This window comes from Melopsittacus undulatus, chromosome 8, assembly GCF_012275295.1.
Source record: "Melopsittacus undulatus isolate bMelUnd1 chromosome 8, bMelUnd1.mat.Z, whole genome shotgun sequence".
Lineage (NCBI taxonomy): Eukaryota > Metazoa > Chordata > Aves > Psittaciformes > Psittaculidae > Melopsittacus > Melopsittacus undulatus.
Window position 1 is genome coordinate 20072394 of NC_047534.1, and position 21971 is coordinate 20094364.

Below are 21971 nucleotides of genomic sequence, written 5' to 3' on the forward strand. Positions count from 1 at the left end.
AACAATTTACAGACGCTGTGTGTTAGCAGCTGGTTATATTTCTGTGTTCCAGAAAGAGGCAGTCTCACACTGGGAAATGCTGAACCAGAGTTCAGGGTTTAGAAACAGATAACACAGCCAGAAGAGTTTAAGTCTGAAATCGCTCAATGGTCTGCCCTGCTGAACATTACAGATCATGTCATCTCAGCAGTCTCTGCTCCCCCCTACACACTACAGACTGGTGTGTACAAAGCTGGACCAACTGCAGTAGAAATATAGAATCACAGAATGGTTGAGGCTGGAGGGGACCATCAGAGGTCATCTAGTTCAACAAGGTCACCTAGAGCACATTATTCAGGATTGGGTCCAGGCAGCTCTTGAATATCTTCAGGGAAAGAGACAACCTCTCTGGAAAACCTACCCAATGATAAGTCACCCTCACAGTAAAGAATTTCTCCCTTGCTGAAGTCCAGGTAGACAGCATCCACGTGTAACATGCTCTGCCCTCACCTATCCATCCAGCTGCTCCACCATAGAAGGCAATCAGGTTGATTTCTCTTTGGGTGAATCTATGCTGACTACTCCTGATCACCTTCTTGCTTTCCACATGCTTAGAGATGGCCTCCAATACGAGTCATTCCATCATTACTATGGTAGCAAACTAGTTAAGAAAGATCATCCCAATATGCCTGAGCAGAAAACTCTAAATTCTTTCATGAGAGGAAGTTGACATCCCTGCCAGTCTGAACTGAGGTGCACATTCTCGACTCCAAATTTGGTGATGTGTTTGATGGTGCAAGCAAAACACAGCCAACAGGCAGACGAGACAGTAGGGATTCCTGAAGGGGAGAGAATATAAGACCCTACTCCCCTAGCTGCCAAATTTCCTTCTTCTTCCTAATGGTGGACACCCCCTTTTCACCGAAGAAGCTCTGTCAGGCTTTAGAAAATTCTGGAGAACTAGTGAGAATCTGTTTTATTCTTCATGCTCTCAATGGACATTTGTAATGGTCGTCACTGAAGCACTGAAGTCAAAGATAGATATAGCAATCTTCCCTTCCAGAAATCCTGTGCTCCATCCCAGCAATGTCCCTCTGGGAAAAGCAATCATAACCAATCTGTCATCAGTCTTAACAACGTCCAAGGAATGCCAGAATCCTGCAACAACATTTTAAGAAAGTCCTTCCTCCAAATGACTCCTCCTGCCCATTACACAATGACTATCTGGCTGCTGGTAAAAATTTGTTCCCAAGGCTACTAGTACAGCTTATTGCTCCTCAGCTTGGAACTAGATGATCTTTAAGGTCTCTTCCAACCCAAAACATTCTTTGAGTCTACGACAGGTAATTATATGCCAGGTCTTTGCATATTGCTATGAATATAGTTCTCATGTTAATGCTTCCTGAGCAACTCACTTCAAGTAAAACAAAAAAACCCATACACCTACTATAACATTTGTGCTTGCTGGTTCAAGCAAAACACATAGCAATCCAGAGGCCTAACAGCTATTTAAAACTAATAAAAACATAGTGGTATATAATGCTCACAAACCACATACACAACCTCCAACAAAATAACATACCAAAGGTCCACAAACATGTACACATGTCACTCCCGCAATAACATAGTTTAATCACAGGCAAGAAAACAGTACATTGCAAAAACAAAAACTGACAGCTGTGTTCAAAGGAGCAATCCTGGTTATAGAATATGCTGTTGAACAGAGCTATATGAACAGCAAGGATACATACACGATTCACTAGCCCAATTCTGATACGTGTTATCCATAGAATTATAGAATCATTTAGATTGGAAAAGATATCGAGTCCAACCATTAAAAAAGCACTACCAAATCCGCCACTAAATCACATCCGTAAGAGCAACCTCCAGGGATGGTGAATTTAGCACTGCCCAGGCAGACTGTTCCAACACTTGACAACCCTTTTGGTGAAGAAATTGTTCCTGTTAGAACAAGCCCAGAGGAGGGCCACGAGGATGATCAGGGGACTGAAGCACCTCCCATATGAAGACAGGCTGAGAAAGTTGGGGCTGTTCAGCCTGGAGAAGAGAAGGCTGCATGGAGACCTCATAGCAGCCTTCCAGTATCTGAAGGGGGCCTACAGGGATGCTGGGGAGGGACTATTCATTAGGGACTGTAGTGATAGGTCAAGGAGTAATGGGTTGAAACTTAAACAGCAGAGGTTTAGATTGGATATAAGGAATAAATTCTTTACTGTTAGGGTGGTAAGGCCCTGGAATGGGTTGCCCTGGGAGGTAGTGAATGCTCCATCCCTGGCAGTGTTCAATGCCAGGTTGGATGAAGCCTTGGGTGATATGGTTTAGTGTGAAGTTTCTCTGCCCATGGCAGGGGGGTTGGAACTGGATGATCTTAAGGTCCTTTCCAACCCTAACTATTCTATGATTCTAATATCCAAACTAAACCTCCCCTGACACACCTTGAGGCCATTTCCTCTTGTTCTGTCACTTATTACTTGAGAGAAGAGACCATCCCCTACCTTACTACAACCACTGTTAGGTAGTTGTTAGGAGCCATAAGGTCGCCCCTCAGCCTCCTTTTCTGTAGAACGACCCCAGTTCAACATTAACATATATTTATGTCATTATAATATGATACATATCACTTCAGACATGTAGCACATCTAGAAAGGATATAATTTACAAATGTATTAGAAGCAAAAAGTATAGGATATAGTGTATAAATGCTTCATCTAGAGACAGTAGTATAAGCTTCAGTTAATAACTTATTTGTAACAATTACATTAGCTGATATTTCAATGCCACAATTCCAAATTGAACCAAATGTCACCAAGAAGTTTCAAAAGAATCACTTAAATTAAGGCTCCCTTACTATCATCAATTTAAGTGATTTTACTACTGCAGGTGTCTACTATTGATATCTGTTCTTTACATCAAGTCTGTATTTCTTATACCAACATCCATTTCACTTTTCTGTTCTTACGTATTAATATAAGTATGCAGTGTGGAGATTATTTGCATTAGTATAAATATAAACTAGGTATTCTGAAATACACTTGTATTTATAGAAAACGATGCTCTGATGCTTTTGTATCTAACCAGCATGTAGCGATAATTTTAAATCAGTTGTTCTATGAGATTCACCTGTTTCAATAAATCAGTGCAGAGTATCTCCCAAGTAGTTTAATACACTACACTTTTTAATCCTTTGGTGAAAAATGTCAAGGCACTGAAACACACACACAAAACTGCATTAGTTATGAGAAAATGTCTCATGTAGAAATTAAACATTACAGTTTTTAGGTCAAATGACTGGAAAACAAAGTGTAGTATGTAAAGTATACTCAGGCTTGTCCAGAAAAAGCAACCTTAAATTATTTTAGTTAATGTTTCTCCCCACTTCAACTGACTTCTGCAAAGCCTGTTTAAGTAGCACATTGTTCCAAATATCCTTTTACATTATTTTTGCAGAATGTAATCAAGGACAAACTAATTCTAAAAACTGTTGCCTTAAATTATCAGGACATTCCACATAACTACATCTTGGAATTCTTTTCTGAAAGCCAGTGTTGTAATCTGGTGCTGATTTATACTTTAAATACCCTACAAACTTGTAAAGAATTATTGTACATAATTATGGGTCTTCTGTCCCTCAAATGAAGGACATTTGTCAATAAAGGGGAAAGGGGGGGAGGACACGGTGAAGCTGTCAGAAGAGATAGTCTGCGTAACATTGATTCCAAGAAAACTGCACAAACTTAAGTAAAATGCATACGTAATAACAGGCACCTGAGAATTCAGTAATTGCTCATTATGCAATTATACCTTAGGCATTTTAAGCAAATGCTGAAGAAATAATACATGGAAAACCTGGCTAACCACAAAATTGTTTTTAAGGAGAATTAGGAAACTCTACACGTGGGTGCCATTGGGTCTTTGCTTCTCTCTCTGCTGGAACCCTGTAATCCTTATTAATCCTCTGTTTGTTCCTGGAAAGTACCTTTTCTCTGTCAGTAAAATCCAGAGTTTCAATTGGATTAATCCATGCCCCTTAGCTGTGGCTGAAGCTGTATGGGCAGACACATGATTTTGACAGACATGACTCAAATATTTTTATGTGTTTTTCCTTGCTGTACACTTTGCCAAACAAATTAAAATAATAATAAAAAACAAACCTGGGAACAATGTTACCACAGGGTGCCAAATTTGCAGCGAAAGGCCCATAGGCTCCTGTCATGCAAAATTTTGACAAGCCTTGCCAAATGGTTTCTTCAGGATGCAAACTGCTTGCAAAGTGACTGGGCCCTTTGTGTTGCAGCTGAATGCTGCAGATGGAAAGGTTAGGAAAGTGGTTTTTGCCAGGGAAGCAAAACTGCTGTCTTTACCCTATGAAGCTTCAGCCTCACAAATAAAACAGTCTCTTGGTACAGGACAGTGCTTGGCACCCTCAACAGCTCTGCAATGTTCCTTTATGAAAGGAGCGCACCCAAAAGTAATGTCAAAATATGTTACTGAAATGAAACAAACCCCCCCCAAAACAAACAAAAAAACCCAAACCAGAGGCATTTACAGTACATTTCAAATCTGAGGTCCAGCAAAAATAGGACAGATGTCTCCAGCTTATCAAATTTCCAAGCTGTACAAAGTTCAGACACTGTTTAAGAGCTTCATATATGAACAAGCCTTCCCTGGGAGAGTAAGACTCTCTGTGGATCTAAAATACTAGAAACCAAAGCAGAACGCCATGCAGAGATACACACACAAACACGCACAAGCTATACTCATTCTTGTTTTTTTCTATGTGGAAAGATGAACTAATGCTTTGTGATGAAAGTAATTCTCAGCTACAAGTGGTTTGTCAGAAATCTACAGAAAAGGCTACATAGTTCACTGTTCACATTATCAGCCATAAGTCTCAATACAACTTCCCCGACAGGCTTCAAGTCCAACCATGCTCTGCACAACAGCGGAGATAATGGTTTCAGTTTATTCTATTTTGCAATTTCTGCACAGGGACATCCTGAGGCAAGTGAAAGTAGATGGATAGCAGAAAACAGTGAAAATGGGAATTTTCTCCTTTACCTTACACCTTCTGCAGCAATTCGGTCTCTTGATAATAGACTCATAAAAATCACAGACTGGTTTGGGTTGGAAGAGACCTTAAAAGCTCATCCACTTCCAACCACTGCCATGGGCAGGGACACCTCCCACCAGACCAGGTTGCTCCAAGCCCCATCCAACCCGGCCTTGAACACTGCCAGGGATGGGGCAGCCACAGCTTCTCTGGGCACCCTGTGCCAGGGCCTCAGCACCCTCACAAGGAAATTTTCACAGTAAAAATTTCTAGTTGCTTCAGGAAATCTGGGACTGGAATGTTTAGATGAGAAAACTGTCCAGTGACACCACTGCAAAAGCCCGAGAGAAACTAATTACTCTGAAAATAAGTTGATGCAAGTAGATAATGCACCTTAACTACACTAATGCAGAGCAATATACTGGGCCCATTCACTGTCCCTCTCTATTATTATCTAACAGCTCTCTGTCCTTCCATCTTCAGCATGTACAGGGCAACATGCAGGAATGCACATGCCGCTTCTTTGCCTTGTGCAGTAGAATGCAGCTGCAGAGTACCACCTTCTGAACCATGTGGGGTTCAGAAGGTGGCACTTCAACCACTTGGTTGAAGTCCTCCTTCAGGACCACTCAACATAAATTTGAATATCATCTTAGATGAAGAAAGAACTCTCTCTTTGCAGTGTAGCAAGAGAGTAAACCACCAGAGACTTGATCAACTTTTTTTTTGCCTAATGAGTTACAACATAGTGTTACAGCTTACTATCTACTACATCATTTACGCTGATTTTACAAAGGCGTTAACACAGATTAAGTATATCCAGTAATATGCTTCAAGTCAGTTTCAGATGCTTACCAGGAAAAAGAAAAATCCTAATTTAAAGCTAGATCCACTACAGTATAAAAAGCAAATGTGTATACCCAACTTGCAGTCAGCTGGTTTTTGTTTCCAATGAGCTGTGGATGCAACAGGCATACATACACTTAGAGAACAAATCACTGAGACACCAGCTGCACTGGCAAGCCACTGTAATGGCATGCATGCTCTTGGCAACAGAACACATGTGTGAGAGAATGAGTTTATGCTGAACAACTTCAACAGTGAGTAAAAGCCTTCATACACCATACAGTAAGGTTTCATGTGTACTGGGGCGGCGGAGTAGCTTACTGGGACAATCTAGGGTATCAACAGAACCTCTCAAACACAGAAATCTTGCAGGAAAGCACTGTCAGGTTACAAATATAGCAAGATGGGTAATAAAAGTGAAATACAATCCATCAGATCAATTTGCCTCCATTTTAAAATATTTTCTTAGTGCACTTTTTTTCATCTTGAAGCTTCAGTATAACTTACTATAACAACTTCAGATTGAGGTTCAAAACCCAGTTTTTCCTTCTTAGAAATATAAGCACATGTGGCCAGGAACCTAATGCATTTTTAAAACAACTATTTTAATTAGAAACGAATCATTGAGAGTGGTGGGGAACACAGCAAGGTCCTAAGTAACTGAGACTTCTTCAAAACATCTGGCTGTATTCATATTCTCTATCCGTAGCCTCATCTGTCTCAAATTAAACAGACACACTCATGCAAGTAAGCCCACTACTATATACAGGTCTTCAGCAACACCATGAATATATCCACAACAAACGTATAAAATGGCTGTTCCACAGTAGTCTTAGATTACACAAAACGCATGTGCCCTCCTACATCACAATATTATCAAACTCTACCAATATGCTGAATTTCCTCAGGTGAATACTGTTGTTAATAATTCACTGTAACCTCATAATCTCATGAACACAAAACCCCCTTGGCCCTAAAAACCTCCATTTTAACCCTCTCAGTTATTTATCACCTTCTGCTGTAGGTGAAACTACTTTGGGACTCGGTTTTCTGCAGCAATATCCAAGACTTGTTTCACTTTTGCAGCAGCACAATTATTCTTTTAGATTAAGATTTAGTCATGGATACTAATGCAAAAACAACCAGGAAAAGGCCATCTCATTTAGGAGAAAGTCTCTTGAAACATACTGGCTTCGTGATGCAAGTGGCAATATCCATGACCAGACCAATACAGGTACCTGCTTTGACCATATTTTACATTTAAAGCAGTGAATTTCCAGAGACACTTCACTAACTCCTGGGAGCACATCATAACAGATGAGCAGATAATTTGTCCAAATTTGTCTAGTGTCTGAGCAATAGGTATACAGAATGAATTTTTTTCATTTTTAAGAAAATTCTTCCCAAAGAAAGGGGGGCATAAGGGCATCCACTGTTCTATCAGACACTCTTTCAACAATTCAGAAATAATACTGTCATAAATGTTTATAAACATTGTGAAGAGGATTTCCTCTCCTCAAATTCAGAGGTAGAATGTCTGCATTGTTTTCAGAGCAGATGGCACATTAAAAATTACTTCTTTTCCATTCATCTGGACACCATTCAATCATTATGTCCTGAAACGTGGCTCTCTAGTGCCCATGCATCCATCTTCTCCTGTACACGAACACTGCATCAAATCTTTCACACGCAGCAATTTTAGATACTAGTTCCAAGCACCACAGACAAGTCAAAACATCTTTTAAAGAGGTTGTACCTGAATGTCCCAATTTGTTGCAAAAGCCTCAGGTAAAACATGAGATTTCAAGCAATTAAAATACACTTGTAGCAATGTAGACATAACAAACAGTATTTCTTGCAAAAGTTATCTGAACCACATGAATGTGTTTCCTTTCTTCTCAAATATGTCTTGTTATATTAATATCATGTTAATATTAATGAAACAACAGACTCCTCAAAAAATGCATAAATGTATCCAAGACATAAAGCAGCACATGAGAACTGCACTTGTTTTCTAAGAATGCACCCAAGTATGGCTCTGTTACTTACCTCAATTTTATCTGTTTTTGCATCTCCCCAATAAAGCTTGTCTTTTTCCAGATCCAGTGCCAAGCCATTAGGCCAGCCCAGGGATGTGTTCACCAGAACTCGCCTTTCTGAGCCATCCAAATAAGCACATTCTATCTTTGGACTTTCACCCCAGTCCGTCCAATACATGTAGCTGTAAAAATAAAAGAGGGGAAACAGTCCATGCATGTAATATGCAAGTCAAGCCAAGTGTCAAGATATGTCCTGCTTTTGAAAGAACTTAACTAACTTTCTGTTTCACCAACTGCAGGAAACAAGTTGACTTGAACTGCAATTACTGATGACAACCTAAAGTTTGAACATTGAATAGATTGAACTATTGAAAATGTGCAGTGGACAAATTTGTTCATAGTTACGATAACACTGAAGATACAGAGAAAGGAAAGTATAACCAAACACACAATGTATAGGTTCACTGAAGAACACTATTATTTAGAAGTCACTTTTTATATGCACAGTGTTAAAGGGATAAAGCAAGGGAAATCTAGTTATTTCCAGAACATCTGACAAATTATACACATATCATCCCCCAAAGTGCACCAATCACAGGGCTATCAATAAACACAAAACTTACCCCATTACAGGATTGAGCACTATTGCTCGAGGTTCGTCTAGGTTTTCTGAGATAAGGATCTTTCTTGATGTCCCATTCAACCGGGTCACTTCAATGCGGTCTGTTCCAGTATCAGTCCAGTACAGGTTCCTTGCCACCCAGTCCACAGCAATACCATCTGGATGATTGATTTCTGTGGTTACCAGAGTCTGTGCTCCAGAGCCATCAAGGTAGGCTCGACGAATTGCCCGGACATCATCATCAGTCCAGTAGATGTAGCCTTCCACAGGATCATAGTCTATGGCAATTGCATGTCTGATATTGTCTATCTGCAGAATAATGTCAGTGAAATCTGGCATGTCCAGGGAAATCCTCCTCAAGTCAGTCCTTCTAGCGAGCAGCAAGACTTCTTCAGCACCTGGGGAGAAAACCATTCCGGGTATCATTTCCTTTCTTATTGTGGTGAACGCTTCAGTACAGCACAGCAGGCTGTGAACTGCCACTGTCACTGTAAGAAGAGTTTTCCTTGAAATAAGGACATGAAACTTACAGCAAAATGTAGACTTGTCTGAGCAGGGCGTTATTCCTAATCAGTTCTTCTCAACTAGCTACTTGTTCTTGCACTCTTATTTCAGAAATATAGCATCTTTTTCCCAGCCTCCTAAACTAATATGGAACACAGCAGTCTCTAACTAGAATCATAAAAAACTCAAGAAACTTGGTGGGTGTAGTTCCAAATATTTCATCACGTTATATAGCATTCCTCAGCCCAGCCAAACTTCCCACTAGCTGCATTAGTGCATTAGATGTACTTTTCACACACGAGCCCCACAGAATAGATTACATGGGCTAGCAAAAGACTTGAGTATTTTGTAAACAAATTACATTAATAATTTACTCCAGACATCCCAGCAAGAAAGCAAGTTCCAACTACAGCAAGTATTTCTTATCTGGTCAAAATTAATGCAAAGGTAATTCTAAGGCATTGGGATTGCTGTTCTTTTCTCACCTCTATTCCTCCCCACTGCAAAGTTTCACTGCTCGTGGAAAGGGTGCCAAACAACAACAAGAATATTTGAAAGACAAATGACATCTTCAGTGTCATCTTTCTGGCAACTTCTTTTATCAGTACAAAACAGGACACTTGGCAAAATATTTAGTTGCATAATGCATTTTTCCCAGATTCACCCCTGCATGCTTCAGCACAGAAAGAGCAATACGAGTAAGTGTCTTTCCTACTCTGTTATTAAACTGATGCTGTGCAGATTGAAAACTGACAAGGAGTTTTTATTATTTAGCCACACACCAAAACAAGAAACCAGAATAAAAGTCACTTGTAGCATTTCATCCAGATCAGCAAATACCAGCAGGAGGTGGTAACTTCCAGTTACCACCTACAACCAAAATAGAATATAAATGGCCAATGCAGGACATACCTTTTGAGCTCACCAATAATAACAGAAATTCAAATCCTCACAAGAATATTCTTCTAGGAATAATTCACATTTAGACATACATATGGAGGTCTGGAGACTTAGAATTTGAATCTATTGCACATCAAAACCAAATTAACATTCACTTTGGGAGCTGTACTGTGCTATTTGCTTACATATTTGGAAATCAGAGCTTAGTTTCCAAATACTTACCTCGGAAGCTCTGAAAAGAAATAGCACTTGGGCTGCAAGGAAAGGATCTAGGAAAGCAGCGTGGTAACACCCCCCAAACAAGTTCGCTACACAGCACCAAGGACATAGTTTAATGTGCACTTTGAACTACCTCAAACCACAGCAGTTCCTGAATGAAGGGGTGCTGCACTTCTTGCCATGGACTACTTGTTCTCCCTTCTGTATCACCTCTTCTCACATGCAAGCACAGCATGGTTGTGTGCTGCAAACCACACTGAAGATCTGATCAAAACAAAAATGAACTCAACAGAAATGCAGCCATCAGCCTAAGTCAACAACCAGACCGGTTTGCTGCAGAGCTCACAAACACTTGCTGTGGGCTCAGGGAAGAACAAGAATCATTCATCAAGAATGCTTCTCCCAGTCAGTGTTAGCTGATGAGCTTTGATAACTACAGCATCAGCTGCACTAACAAACTTTGAGGAAAGGCTTGGGAAGAAGAAACAATAGCTTGGAGCTTAAAAACCATGTGGAGAAAAGGGAAGAGGGAAAGCCCATTCTTGACAGCAAAGCAAGGGAGATGTCTACCACCAAACTTATAATATACAGATTTTCTGACTTCAAAAGCTGCAAAATAAAAAATGGTTTTCAGGAAGAGTGTTTCATGTGCTTGAAACTTCTGCTTGCTTCTCGGGACATAGCAAAACTGTTGTCCCAAGCTGAGAAGGTGATAGTCCTAGGTGACCAGACAACTTAGACAGCTGCATTCCTCCACTGACCTCTTAGGTAAGCACAGCAAGAGTTCTTAATTTTTTCAAGATTCTTTTCTGTTAAAGGAACATTGCATCAGCAATCCTTAGAAGGCATTGCAAAAAGCATTTATTTTCAAAAGTTTATAAATCTCCTGGATTTTAGTACCTTTACTAAATAAAAATAACGATACCTAAACCAGTATTTGATATTTTACATTATCAAAGAATGACAGAACTTGGCCTTGAACACTGACAGGGATGGGGCAGCCACAGCTTCTCTGGGCAACCTCTGCCAGTGCCTCAGCACCCTCACAGGAAAGAGCTTCTGCCTAAAAGCTCATCTTAGTCTCCCCTCTATCAGTTTAAAGCCATTCCCCCCTGTCCTCTCCCTACAGGCCCTTGTCAAAAGCCCCTCTCCACATTTTGTTTGGCCCCTTTAGGCACTGGAAGCTGCTCTAAGGTCTTCCTAGAGCCTTCTCTTCTCCAGGCTGAACAAGCCCAGCTCTCTCAGCCTGTCTCCAGAGCAGAGCTGCTCCAGCTGTCTGAAAATCTTTGTGGCTTCCTCTGGACTTGCTCCAACAGGTCCATGTCCTTATCTTGGAAATTTTATGCCTAAAAATGTTGGTTTACTTCCTGAGGAGTGGGAGAAAAAAAAACAAACAAACAATCAAGCAAATGTTTTCTTAAAAAAGACCACGGTGTACAGAAATCAAATGTATAGCTTATACCTCCTCTTCTATCGTGCTGCTTTGCTAGATGTATATTCCAACAAATAATCTTTTAAGGATTAACTATCTATAATGGCAAACAGTATGAAGGAAAGGTGAGACTGCCAACTACATCACTGGAACTACTGCAGAGTACATCAAATGTGAGAGAGTTCCCAGACAGCTATTGCAAAAAGCTACCTGGGAACAAAAGCAGTCCATAGTCTGTGATGGTTTTCTCATTCTCTTCATCAAGGATTACCCCAGGAACAGTGGTCTCGGGGCTACACTGATTATTTCTGGATTAGAAAACAGGTCAAAACCAAGACAACACGAAAAGCATCAACTTCAAGCAGAAAGGGAGGATCTTCAAAATAGTAAAAGGGTTGTATTCAAAACTGATCTATGCTGTGTTAAATATGTGGTATTTCTGTGGAGTCTGCTCAAATAGAAAGCCTTTCAGATCTCTTTTATTTCATTAACTATTTGGGTGGCCATTTTGTTAGAAGTATTTAAGTGGTATCAAGTCCCATAGTACTAAGTATTGCACACACTTCTTTTTTCTAACATTACCATCTCTAAAGAATTTACAGTGCCACCAGACACTGTTTTGTCCAGAGAATGTTAGCTTGACCACAGCAGAAGTGAAAAGGAACATAGGTCTTATTAAATAAGGATTAATATTATCTCCATATTATCTCCAACAGTAGAGATTGTCCATGAACAAAGAGTCTCTTTACAGAGAAATTTCCAAAAGATCCTGTTTCTTAATACATTTAAACACACAGAAAACATTTGATTTTCTAATGCAAATTAAAATTACACCTTGATAGCCAAAGCAGGGGGGACAGAAGGGGACAGAGGGAGGAATGGCTGTTAGAGAAGCACTTTCAAATCAGGACACTGATCTGCAACCGCAGAGGTTAGAGAGCATGCTAGAACAGCATAGCAAGTATAGCAGAAGCAAAAATCATGTAGCAGAGTCTTATAACTTGCTTGTATATTTCTGAAATATTTCACTTGTGGGAGGCAAAATAAAACCTCCTGTTTTGTCCAAGTTAAGTAAAAATTCAGGCCTCAAAACTCAGTGTGGAAGAGCAGATGTATCTGGTCATCCTGATGCCATACAAACTCTTCTGAGTTTTAAATTATAAATTAATTTCAAATTGTTTTAGCTCAACTGTCCTAAAAAGTGAGCAACACTGCAGCTGTTCAGCCACCCACAGCACTGTGAGTTTCATATCCACCTTAACTTCTGAATTTCCACTGTACTAATGTGTCTGCAATCACAGCCCTAATAATTAAGTACGAGTAGTGTGAGGCAGAGGAGAATTAAATACATGCCTAGGAACTGATAACACAGCAATTACAAATATTACATGTATTTCTAAAGAAAACCAACATTACAAGCAACACTGCATGGGAACTGACAGATAAGAATCAAATGTATCCGTTTTGCCTCTTCACAGAACTGATTGCAGTCTCTGATGTGCTGTTTCTGAAATTTTCAGCTGCTCTGGCTATTTCTGTAGGCAAATACTACTGTGGAAATATTCCCAAACTTAGGTCTGTCCCACGAATATGCACAGCTGAAAAACGAACTGGGAGAAGACAACTTTTCCCTGCTGACATAGCAGACCAGAAAAAAAACCTTCAGGTGACAACCAGGGCAGTAATGGAACTGGATGGTTCTTAGGAAATCCTTCTAATTTCTAACATACCTTTAGCTGAGACTTACGGGAAAAAGAAATAATAAAGGGAATGAGCTATTTGGCCAGTTTAAAGTTCTGGCTTCTTGGCAATCTCTACTATAGAGATGCTTAAAACTAAGTCAAATTATTACACAAGATTCCTGACAGACATGCATCTACATCCTTGCACACTGAAAAACACTTGCACAGAGGAAATGTTATTACATCATATTTCACTACATTTCACCCCACACACACCCTTGAAAGTTAGCGAAAGAGCATTATTGGTGTTAATTTTGGATAGGTGCAAAAATCCTGCCTTTTATTATAAAGCAGTTCAAAATCACAGACTTGGTTGTAACCATATTTTGTTAATAAATTTCTGCTAGAGAAAAAAAGAGTTGGCAGGAGGCTCTGAGCACATCCCTAAGAGATGAGAACTTGACACTGGTTCTCTCTAAAAAACCTGGACAAACACGCTTGTCTGGCTCATTAGTTTTATCTGTATCATGGAGGTATTTTGATTATTAACGTTGGTAGGAATGTTTTCAAGGCTACAAAAGTGTTATGCCATGACTTGCCTAGTGTTATCCTAGATATCCTAGAACCTGCCTAATACATGGCAGCTAGCTATTTACCTCTTGCTAAAGTGCTCCAGCATTTATTTAATGAAATTCATCTTCAAAACGTCTCTCACCACATGATTAAGAGATTCCCAGCAGAATTGCTAACTGCTACAACATGGTCATATATAAACACCATACAATGAACAAAAGCCTTTTTTTCAGGGGAGAGGGGAGTGCAAGCTATTTCCAATATCACAATTGCAGCAACCAAACACTGCAGCAGAAGTTTCTGTAAAGTCCCCTATGCAAGCCATAGATCACAAAATCATAAAGAATTAGGTCCCTCTAAAGTCTCCATTCAGAAAGCATTTTAAAAGATTGAAATTAAAATTGTCTTATTTTCCCAGCTGTTTCAAACTTTGAACTGTTTCTTTTTCTGTCATCTTTTTTTATTCAACAAAATCTTTCTGCAGACCTTTCACAGAACTTTTCAGTTCTGATGAAAAGCTGATGAACTGTTCGGGTTAGCATGCAGAACAATATCTGAACTTTAAACGTAAAGAGAACAGAAAACAAAGTAATACCATTCAAGGCAGTTATTCTCACTCCCTGAAGACTATATTCTCTCTATGCAATCAAGAAATCCTACACAAGCAGGTTAAAAGACTTCTTTTTTCACTTGTATATGTGATGCTTTCCTCCCCTACCCAATAATCAAATATTTTTAATATCTACACTAGGTATATTGTTTGCTTTGATTCGGTTTGTCTTCTTGTTATTAAAAATCCAGGCTGTAGTGCTGGAAACGGCAACTGCACTCTATTTGTAAAATTAAGTACAATCAAAGCTGACAGCAGCAAAGCAGGCCATCCCACCAGCTTGACAAGAGCCTTTTCTATTCTTCCCTTGGCCCACTTCACATTTGACAAGTGACAAGACATCTATAATACAGTAACAAATGCTCCAATTTATTCACCCAACTAAACGAATGTAGACTGCAGCGGCTGCCTCTGTTAATCTATGCCAGAAAACACCACACTATTCCTTTCCCATTTGTCTGCCTGCTAATTAGACTTCAACAATGCTCCATTGTGAGACTCTTCCCCCAGTTTTATGTATGTGCACGTGCATGCGTCTGCATGTATAGACTCAGGCTATTTACAGGCAACTTTGGAAATCTCTGTATTTGGTGGGGGGGAAGGGAGAGAGAGAGAATGATCAGATAAACTGTGGAAAAGCTTTTAGCTCTTCCCCAAAGAAGAAAATAGTAAGCACTTTTTGAAAACAGTGTATTAGAAGTACCCTGACTGCAGGCAACTCTTTTACAAGCTGCTTGAGCACAGCTATCTCGGCACTCTTGACAAAATAAAATGAGTTATCAGAAAAGCAAGGGATTTTGCCAGTTGCTGTAATACAGTGAGTTACCTGGCAAAGTCTCAACATATGGCACAAAGCGTGGCATGGCAAGAAGGGTGCGATGCAGAATATGGCTGTGGGAGAAAAATTCACTATTCTGTATGGAGTCTATAAAAATAACAAACATTGCCATACAGTTTAATAGGCTAGCCAATATTCAAAGCAATGGCATCATGCATAAAGGCTTAGCAGTAACTGCTCTTTACACCACAGGAAAATTAAAGTAACAATACTTGCTGTGAGATGTTTAAATCAATAGCACTGAGTTAAACCCCATTCCTGCTACTCAGCTTCCATAGAAAATAAAAATATTTAAGGAGTTGAAACAAACTTTGGTAATGCCTAGAAATAAACGGAAATTCTTTTTATATCATAGAAACACAGACTTGTTTGGGTTGGAAGGGACCTTAAATCTCATCCAGTTCAAATCCTCTGGCACAGGCAGGGACACCTTCCACTAGACCAGGTTGCTCCAAGCCCCATCCAACCTGGCCTTGAACACTGCCAGGGATGGGGCAGCCACAGCTTCTCTGGGCAACCTGTGCCAGGGCCTCACTGCACTCACAGGAAAGAATATATTCTCCCTGGCTACCTCAACAGAGTCAATTGCAACATAAACAGCATTATGCATCCCAGCTCAGGTCGTCATCTTCCAGCCTGAGAGGAAGAGAGCACTGTTTCATACTGCGTGAAGTTGAAGGGCTGGGAAAAGCTGTCGACTGGGGAAAGCACGCAAGGCACATCAGGTTTACCACCTTAAAACTGAGAGTTGTGTGCAGTGGGAGTATGCAACCAACAAAACAGAAACAGGAAAGGCTTCTTTGAAAGAATGTTTTGAGTGCCCACATTCAGGCAGGCCTTGATTTAATTGAAAGGTAAGTAGGCAATAAGGAAAACTAACACTTGTGACAAAGAAAGGAAATACCAGAGCGCTCACGTAACTCATAAATTACATCATATCTGTCTGCATGTTACAGTGAAAAGCTGTCTACCGTTTCTTCCATTATCTCAGTAGCTGAGTTCCAACAGTTACTTTGCCTGAACCAGAACAAAACCCATTACAATTCAGAGATTTGACACATTTATGCCGCCATTAAAAAAGCCCTGCAAACAGAATATTAAATTGTACAGCTGAGAAGATCATTAGCACAAAACAGCAGACTAAGATAAAATTAGTTTCTTCCAGAGAAATCTGGTGCAACACAGAAGTCAGTTACATGCTCTAATTTAGGACTGAGCTTATGTGAGACATTTAAAATTTGTACATACCCAATATTACATGTGGGAGCACAAAGCTTTGTAAAGTTACTATTGACAGAGTAGACAACTCAGGAGTTACTCCTTTTGAGTAAGTCTTAGAAATATTTACTCAATATGACATTAATGTAACAGTCATTACTTCAGGGGCAATAAACAGTATCAAAGGTCAGCACAACTGCCTGGCTATCGCTGTACCAAGGAAAGAATCTGCCCTTATACAGAGGATTCATTCAAAGACCTCAAAGCGGTTGAGTAACTAAGTCTCACCCCAGACCCTGTGGTCTGTCTATACCGTATGTGTTTTAAAGAAAGAGAAGAGAAAGTTGGAAATGTTAAGTGGTAAATCTGAATGTTAGCTTATAGATACCATAGTCCCAGCTTCTACTTTGTATTAACAACAAAAAAAATAAAAGAGCATCCCTTTGCACAGAATTTCTAACAGTTCATAAGAAGCCATAGGAAAAAAGATGGGCCAAGAAAAAGTCTGTCAGAAATCCTCACCACAAGCAAAAAGGAACAGCCTTTGGATTGTATTTCATTCCAAAGCATAGTTTCATGCTTAAATGCACCTATTCTCTGCTGGAGATATAAAATACCACTGGCTCCAAGTAAGGAATCACTGACTTGAGAAGGGACGGCCATTTTACCACCTATTCTGTTAAACAGAGTTTTGGTGGTGACACCTTCAAATAAACACAGAATATGATAAAAAATTTATTACAACCTAACAAGATACATACTCTATTTTTTTTAATACTGAACAGAAACACAATATTTTTCCTACAGCCCTACTGCTGTTGACTTCTAACTGCAGACACTTCCCATGCACTGAGACCTTGAACATGTTAGTGTCTCTGCATTGCTGTCTTCCTTTACACAGAAATACTTTACATCCCATGAGCCCTCTCTGAAGCTGATAGCTGTATAATGCTTTGAAGTTTAAGCATTAGTTATTATGTTCCATGTATGATGGAGCCACACAAAATTCAATTCTGAGCTAACACCATCATCTCTCAAAGGGTAAACATCATGGAAAAAAGTTACAAACAACTGTAAATGAGGGCTTGCAAATCTAGGTGGCATCTCAGCCTCACTGTTGTTACATCAGCACAGCAAAATAGAACTCGAGTTATCATTGGGTCTTGGTAATTTTCCATGTGTAGGTACCATGGTGAACACAAGATAACAAAGTTTACACATAAACCTTCTCAGCGCAGACCCAGGGTGTGGTTCTCCTGCAGCATGAAACCAGAATCAACCCAGAGACTCACTAGTGCTGAGAAAGAAGATACCATCCCTAACTAGCCAGTGTTTCAGAGTCCTGGAAAGCAATCATCGATCTGAAACAGGTACCAAAGCCCAAAGAGAGTTTCATTAACTAGTCCAGCAAAACCACTGACAACAGAGCTGTAAGATGAGATGGCAGACCTAGAATACTCCTCACTCCCTCCAGGTTTCTTCCTTGTAGTATGTTTCTAATATATTTTATTCAATGAAATTATAAACAAGGCCATTTCCATATGAGGCTGTTTCATTTTGTCACTACACAAAGTACTCTCCATTTATATAAGGATAAAAGTTCCTATGAATAGCAAGTAATGTAATCTTTTCATACAGATCAAATCAAATCACAAACATAACACTAACAAAAGCAAGCAGAAAACAGACTCAAAACAAGCAAGATATACACATAAATGAAAGACAAAAAGATACTCATGAAATTTTTATGAAATGGAGTAGAAATAGAAGAGGTAGCATTTAGATTTCCTTGATTGTCAGGTACCCATTGCTGGACAGTTTTCACAAACCTGTCTGGTGCATTGGAAAGGTATCTCAGTGAAAAATAGTTCCACGTAATACTAGTTCTGAGTAAATAACACCTAGCCCATTGTTTTAGTGTTAAAGAATCAACAGGGTGTGTTTGGAGTAAGTAGTATAGCACAGGTCCAGATGCAGCAAGTAAAATGCTATTTCCTCATTCAACCCACTGCATCTTATTTTCATCGTCAGGAATCTGGGTAATTCTCCACCTTGCAGTAACCACCATAGACTACTTGTACATTTGATCTACTATCCAAAATTTCCCTCTCATCTGGTGCAAAACACCCATAGGCATTTTCAGTGAATCAAGTGGCTGGAGGGAAGACACCACTATGATTAAGGAACTAATATGGCTGCATGCATTGTGGGAGATTCCAATTACACAATTATCACCTTCAGAGAAGGATAAGAATAAACTTTAAGAAGCCACATCTCAGCCTAACAGAACAAAAACATGAGCTCCACAATTCCTTGATAAGCAAAGGGAGCACAGTGTACCTTTGGGAGTGCAGCAAGGAGAGGAGGAATGAGGAAGAAGTCCTCCAGAAATTCTGGATCACATCTCCCTGTGGTAGTCAGACACCAGGCACAAGACAGAAGACGCCTATGAAGTGAAAGCATTTTGCAACCAAAAGACTGTGGTTTCCACGGTTGCATTTCAATCACAGAATGGGCAAGAGAGAGAGATAAGCATACAAGGCAGCTGTCAAGATTCTAGGAAATAAGGGAAAACTAGAGTTTTTCCTGTGTTTATTTTTCTCATGATAACCAGATTAGGATATGAGTGCTCCTTCCCAATACAGCCCCAATCTAAACTCTGATTATATTTTAGCATTAACTACTGGTATGCAAGATTTTGCTTCCAGCATCTTCCAAGTGCTAGAAGACTGACAGTTATTAGGTTATTCACATAAGGCCAGCAGAAGCCTTCTCAGGTACTTAAAAGAGCTGATTTACAGCAATTATCCCAAATAACAAAAGTCGCCCTAACCCTTCCCTTTCACAAAGAGTCTGTTCATCTCTAATTAGCAGGTTTCCTACTCAATCAGAATGTCTGGATTAGTCCATACTGTTTCTCTTTATTAATCAGGAAGATGTGTTATAGCAAAGGGACCTTCTTCTCTGAAAATATAATAAGGGAAGCTGACTCTTCAAACACCTGAAGTTAGCACTGCCTTTTCCAATTATGAAAAACATTTCCTCTTTTTTCACTTGAGCAAGCAGATTTTCCCAGTTCATTTGATAAACTACAGCTGTCACACCTTCCTGGCAGACAGAAACCTGCTGGAGAAGTCCTGACAGTCCGGTGAAGTTGCTGCTGACTGGAAAAGGAGAACTAATAACCCCCTTAAAAAAAACAAACAAAACAAAAACCCAAAAACCCAAACACAAACAAATAAACAAACAAATAAAAAACAACCCAAAAACCACCAAAAAACACAAACAGGAAAAAGGAAGATCCAGTGAATCAGAGGCCAGCCAGTCTCACATTGTTGCCTGGCAAGATCATGGAGCAGGTCCTCCTGGAAACTACGCTAAGACACGGGAAACAGAAAGGTGGTTGGTGACAGCCAACATGGGCTGTCACCATGTTCACCAAGAGCAAATTGTGCCCAACAAATCTGGTGACCATCTACGACAGGCCAGAGCAACTGTTTATAACCAGAGAGAGCAAGAATGAATCAACACCAAAAGCCAAAATAAAAGAATAATGAACTGTTCTTTTAATGCTGACACAATACTTACAGCTCCAGCAGATCAACAGTTATTTGTTTAGAAAAAGTGTAAAAAGTGTAAAAATTTGTTTAGGAAAAGTGTAAAAAAACCCCTGAATATCACAGTTTCAATGCATAGAGACATAACCCACAGCAAAGCAAACAGTGGTACAGCCTGTCCTTAAGTTCACATTTCCTTAATTACTAGGCCCATTACCATTCAACACTGTTTGTAAAGAGCTACAGAGCTCTCACACCTGAACATTACCAATATATGTATTCTTCAATATCCAAGAGAGCTGAAATCACCTAAGAGCCTCAGGGCTTTTCTGCACAAGAATACTTTCTGAGAGACATACACAGTAACACAGTTCTATTTGTGCCAGTAAAGCCCCCATGCGGGCACAAATTTTAAGAACACAATGCTTTCTTCCCTTGCAGACAAATCTCCAGTAGCATTTGAATAATTCACTTGAAATCTTAACATCAAATAAGCTAATATGCCCAAGTGACATTGTACTTTGGTGCTTTTGTTCAAGCCAGTAGGAACAAAATGTAGATGTGGTGAACACTGTTGCATCTGTAGTTCCTGATACGACTTCACTACAAAGAGCTTGTACAGAGAACAAAAAGTCAGTTCCTTGCAACGAAGAAGTTAATTAATAAAAGGGGAAAGAGATGCACATGGATGTTGGCATAAGGCAGACAGGACAACAAAAGATGTGGAGCTTGGGAAAGAAACAATCCATAAAAATGAACCAAAAGGCTACATTCTTATGCAAAACGAGATTTCCTGTTCCCATCCCACTTTTTTGCCCTCCTTTGACAGAACACCCTTGACAGATTGTCTGACCTGACAATGGAAAGGTGAAAGCACAGTATAAGCAGTCGCTCCTGCTTGTGCTATTCGCCAAAACCCCAAGAGCAGGCTGACCTTCATTCCCAGTGCCAGAAACATGAGGTCAATATTAACGTTTAAAAAGGTTGTCCTGAGCTCAGCAACATTTTTTTTAAAGCTGTGAAGAGGAAACTTTCCAAAGCTGGAAGGAGGAAATAGAAAGAGACCTTTCACTAGCTGCAAGAACTACCTTACAAGCCTTTCAATTGCAGCAGGATGAGGTAATAAAGCTGCCCCTTAAACCCTAGAGGTTCAGTGTTCAAATTCTGCTTCAATTTTGCAAATGAGAGGAGTATCTTATGCTTGCTAAGTACTCAGAGGAATCAAGCCACATCAGAAAATTACTATTTTACTAGACTCATTGAGAATGCATTGGAGACAGGCAGCAGAGTCTGTTGGCAGAACATTCTCCAAAACCTTGCCTCCTAGTGTCCCACTAGCAGTGTTAATTGCCTGCTTTTGTGAGATGCATTTTTAAAAGAGGCTTCCTGATCAATGCTAATACCAAGTTTTCAGTGTTCTACAAGACTCATACAACTTACACATACAAAATATGCATATAGTTACACTTTTCAATTAAAGCATATACTTTAGCCTTTAAACAGCTCTCTACAGGGTATCATAGAATCAGAATGATTATACACAGTCCTGTGCTACTACTTCTCAGTAACATGAACAGCCACCTAGAAAATTATTTTCTCTAGCTCAGTTATCTCAAGCAGCAACCTTCATAAGCCTTTTCACAGAAAGCCTTGCCCCACATTTAAAAATTAAATACAATGTCAAAAAAAACATAAACTAGACCCAGGAATTAAAATTCCTAGTGCAAATTTCTCATAAACCACAATGCAGCCCAAAGGGAAACAGAGGGATGATTAATCTTCAGAACTAGAAAGACAGTATTGTTAGTTTAAATCTTGATTTTTCTGTACAAATTATTTCAGTATAAAACTAACTGAAGCAGGGGTAACTTACTGGGTTAT

General features: G+C 39.6%; 1 protein-coding gene across 3 annotated transcripts in view; it reads right to left on the reverse strand.

Annotated features, from left to right (window-relative positions):
- Positions 1 to 21971, reverse strand: part of LRP5 (LDL receptor related protein 5) — a 132290-nt gene that overhangs the window by 62998 nt on the left and 47321 nt on the right. For all 3 annotated transcript variants that reach the window (XM_034065091.1, XM_034065090.1, XM_034065092.1), the window contains exons 6-7: positions 8559 to 8955; positions 7946 to 8117 (exon numbers count right to left, since the gene is read on the reverse strand). In XM_034065091.1, coding sequence (XP_033920982.1) covers positions 7946 to 8117; positions 8559 to 8955 — 569 coding nt within the window. The remainder of the gene's footprint in view (positions 1 to 7945; positions 8118 to 8558; positions 8956 to 21971) is intronic.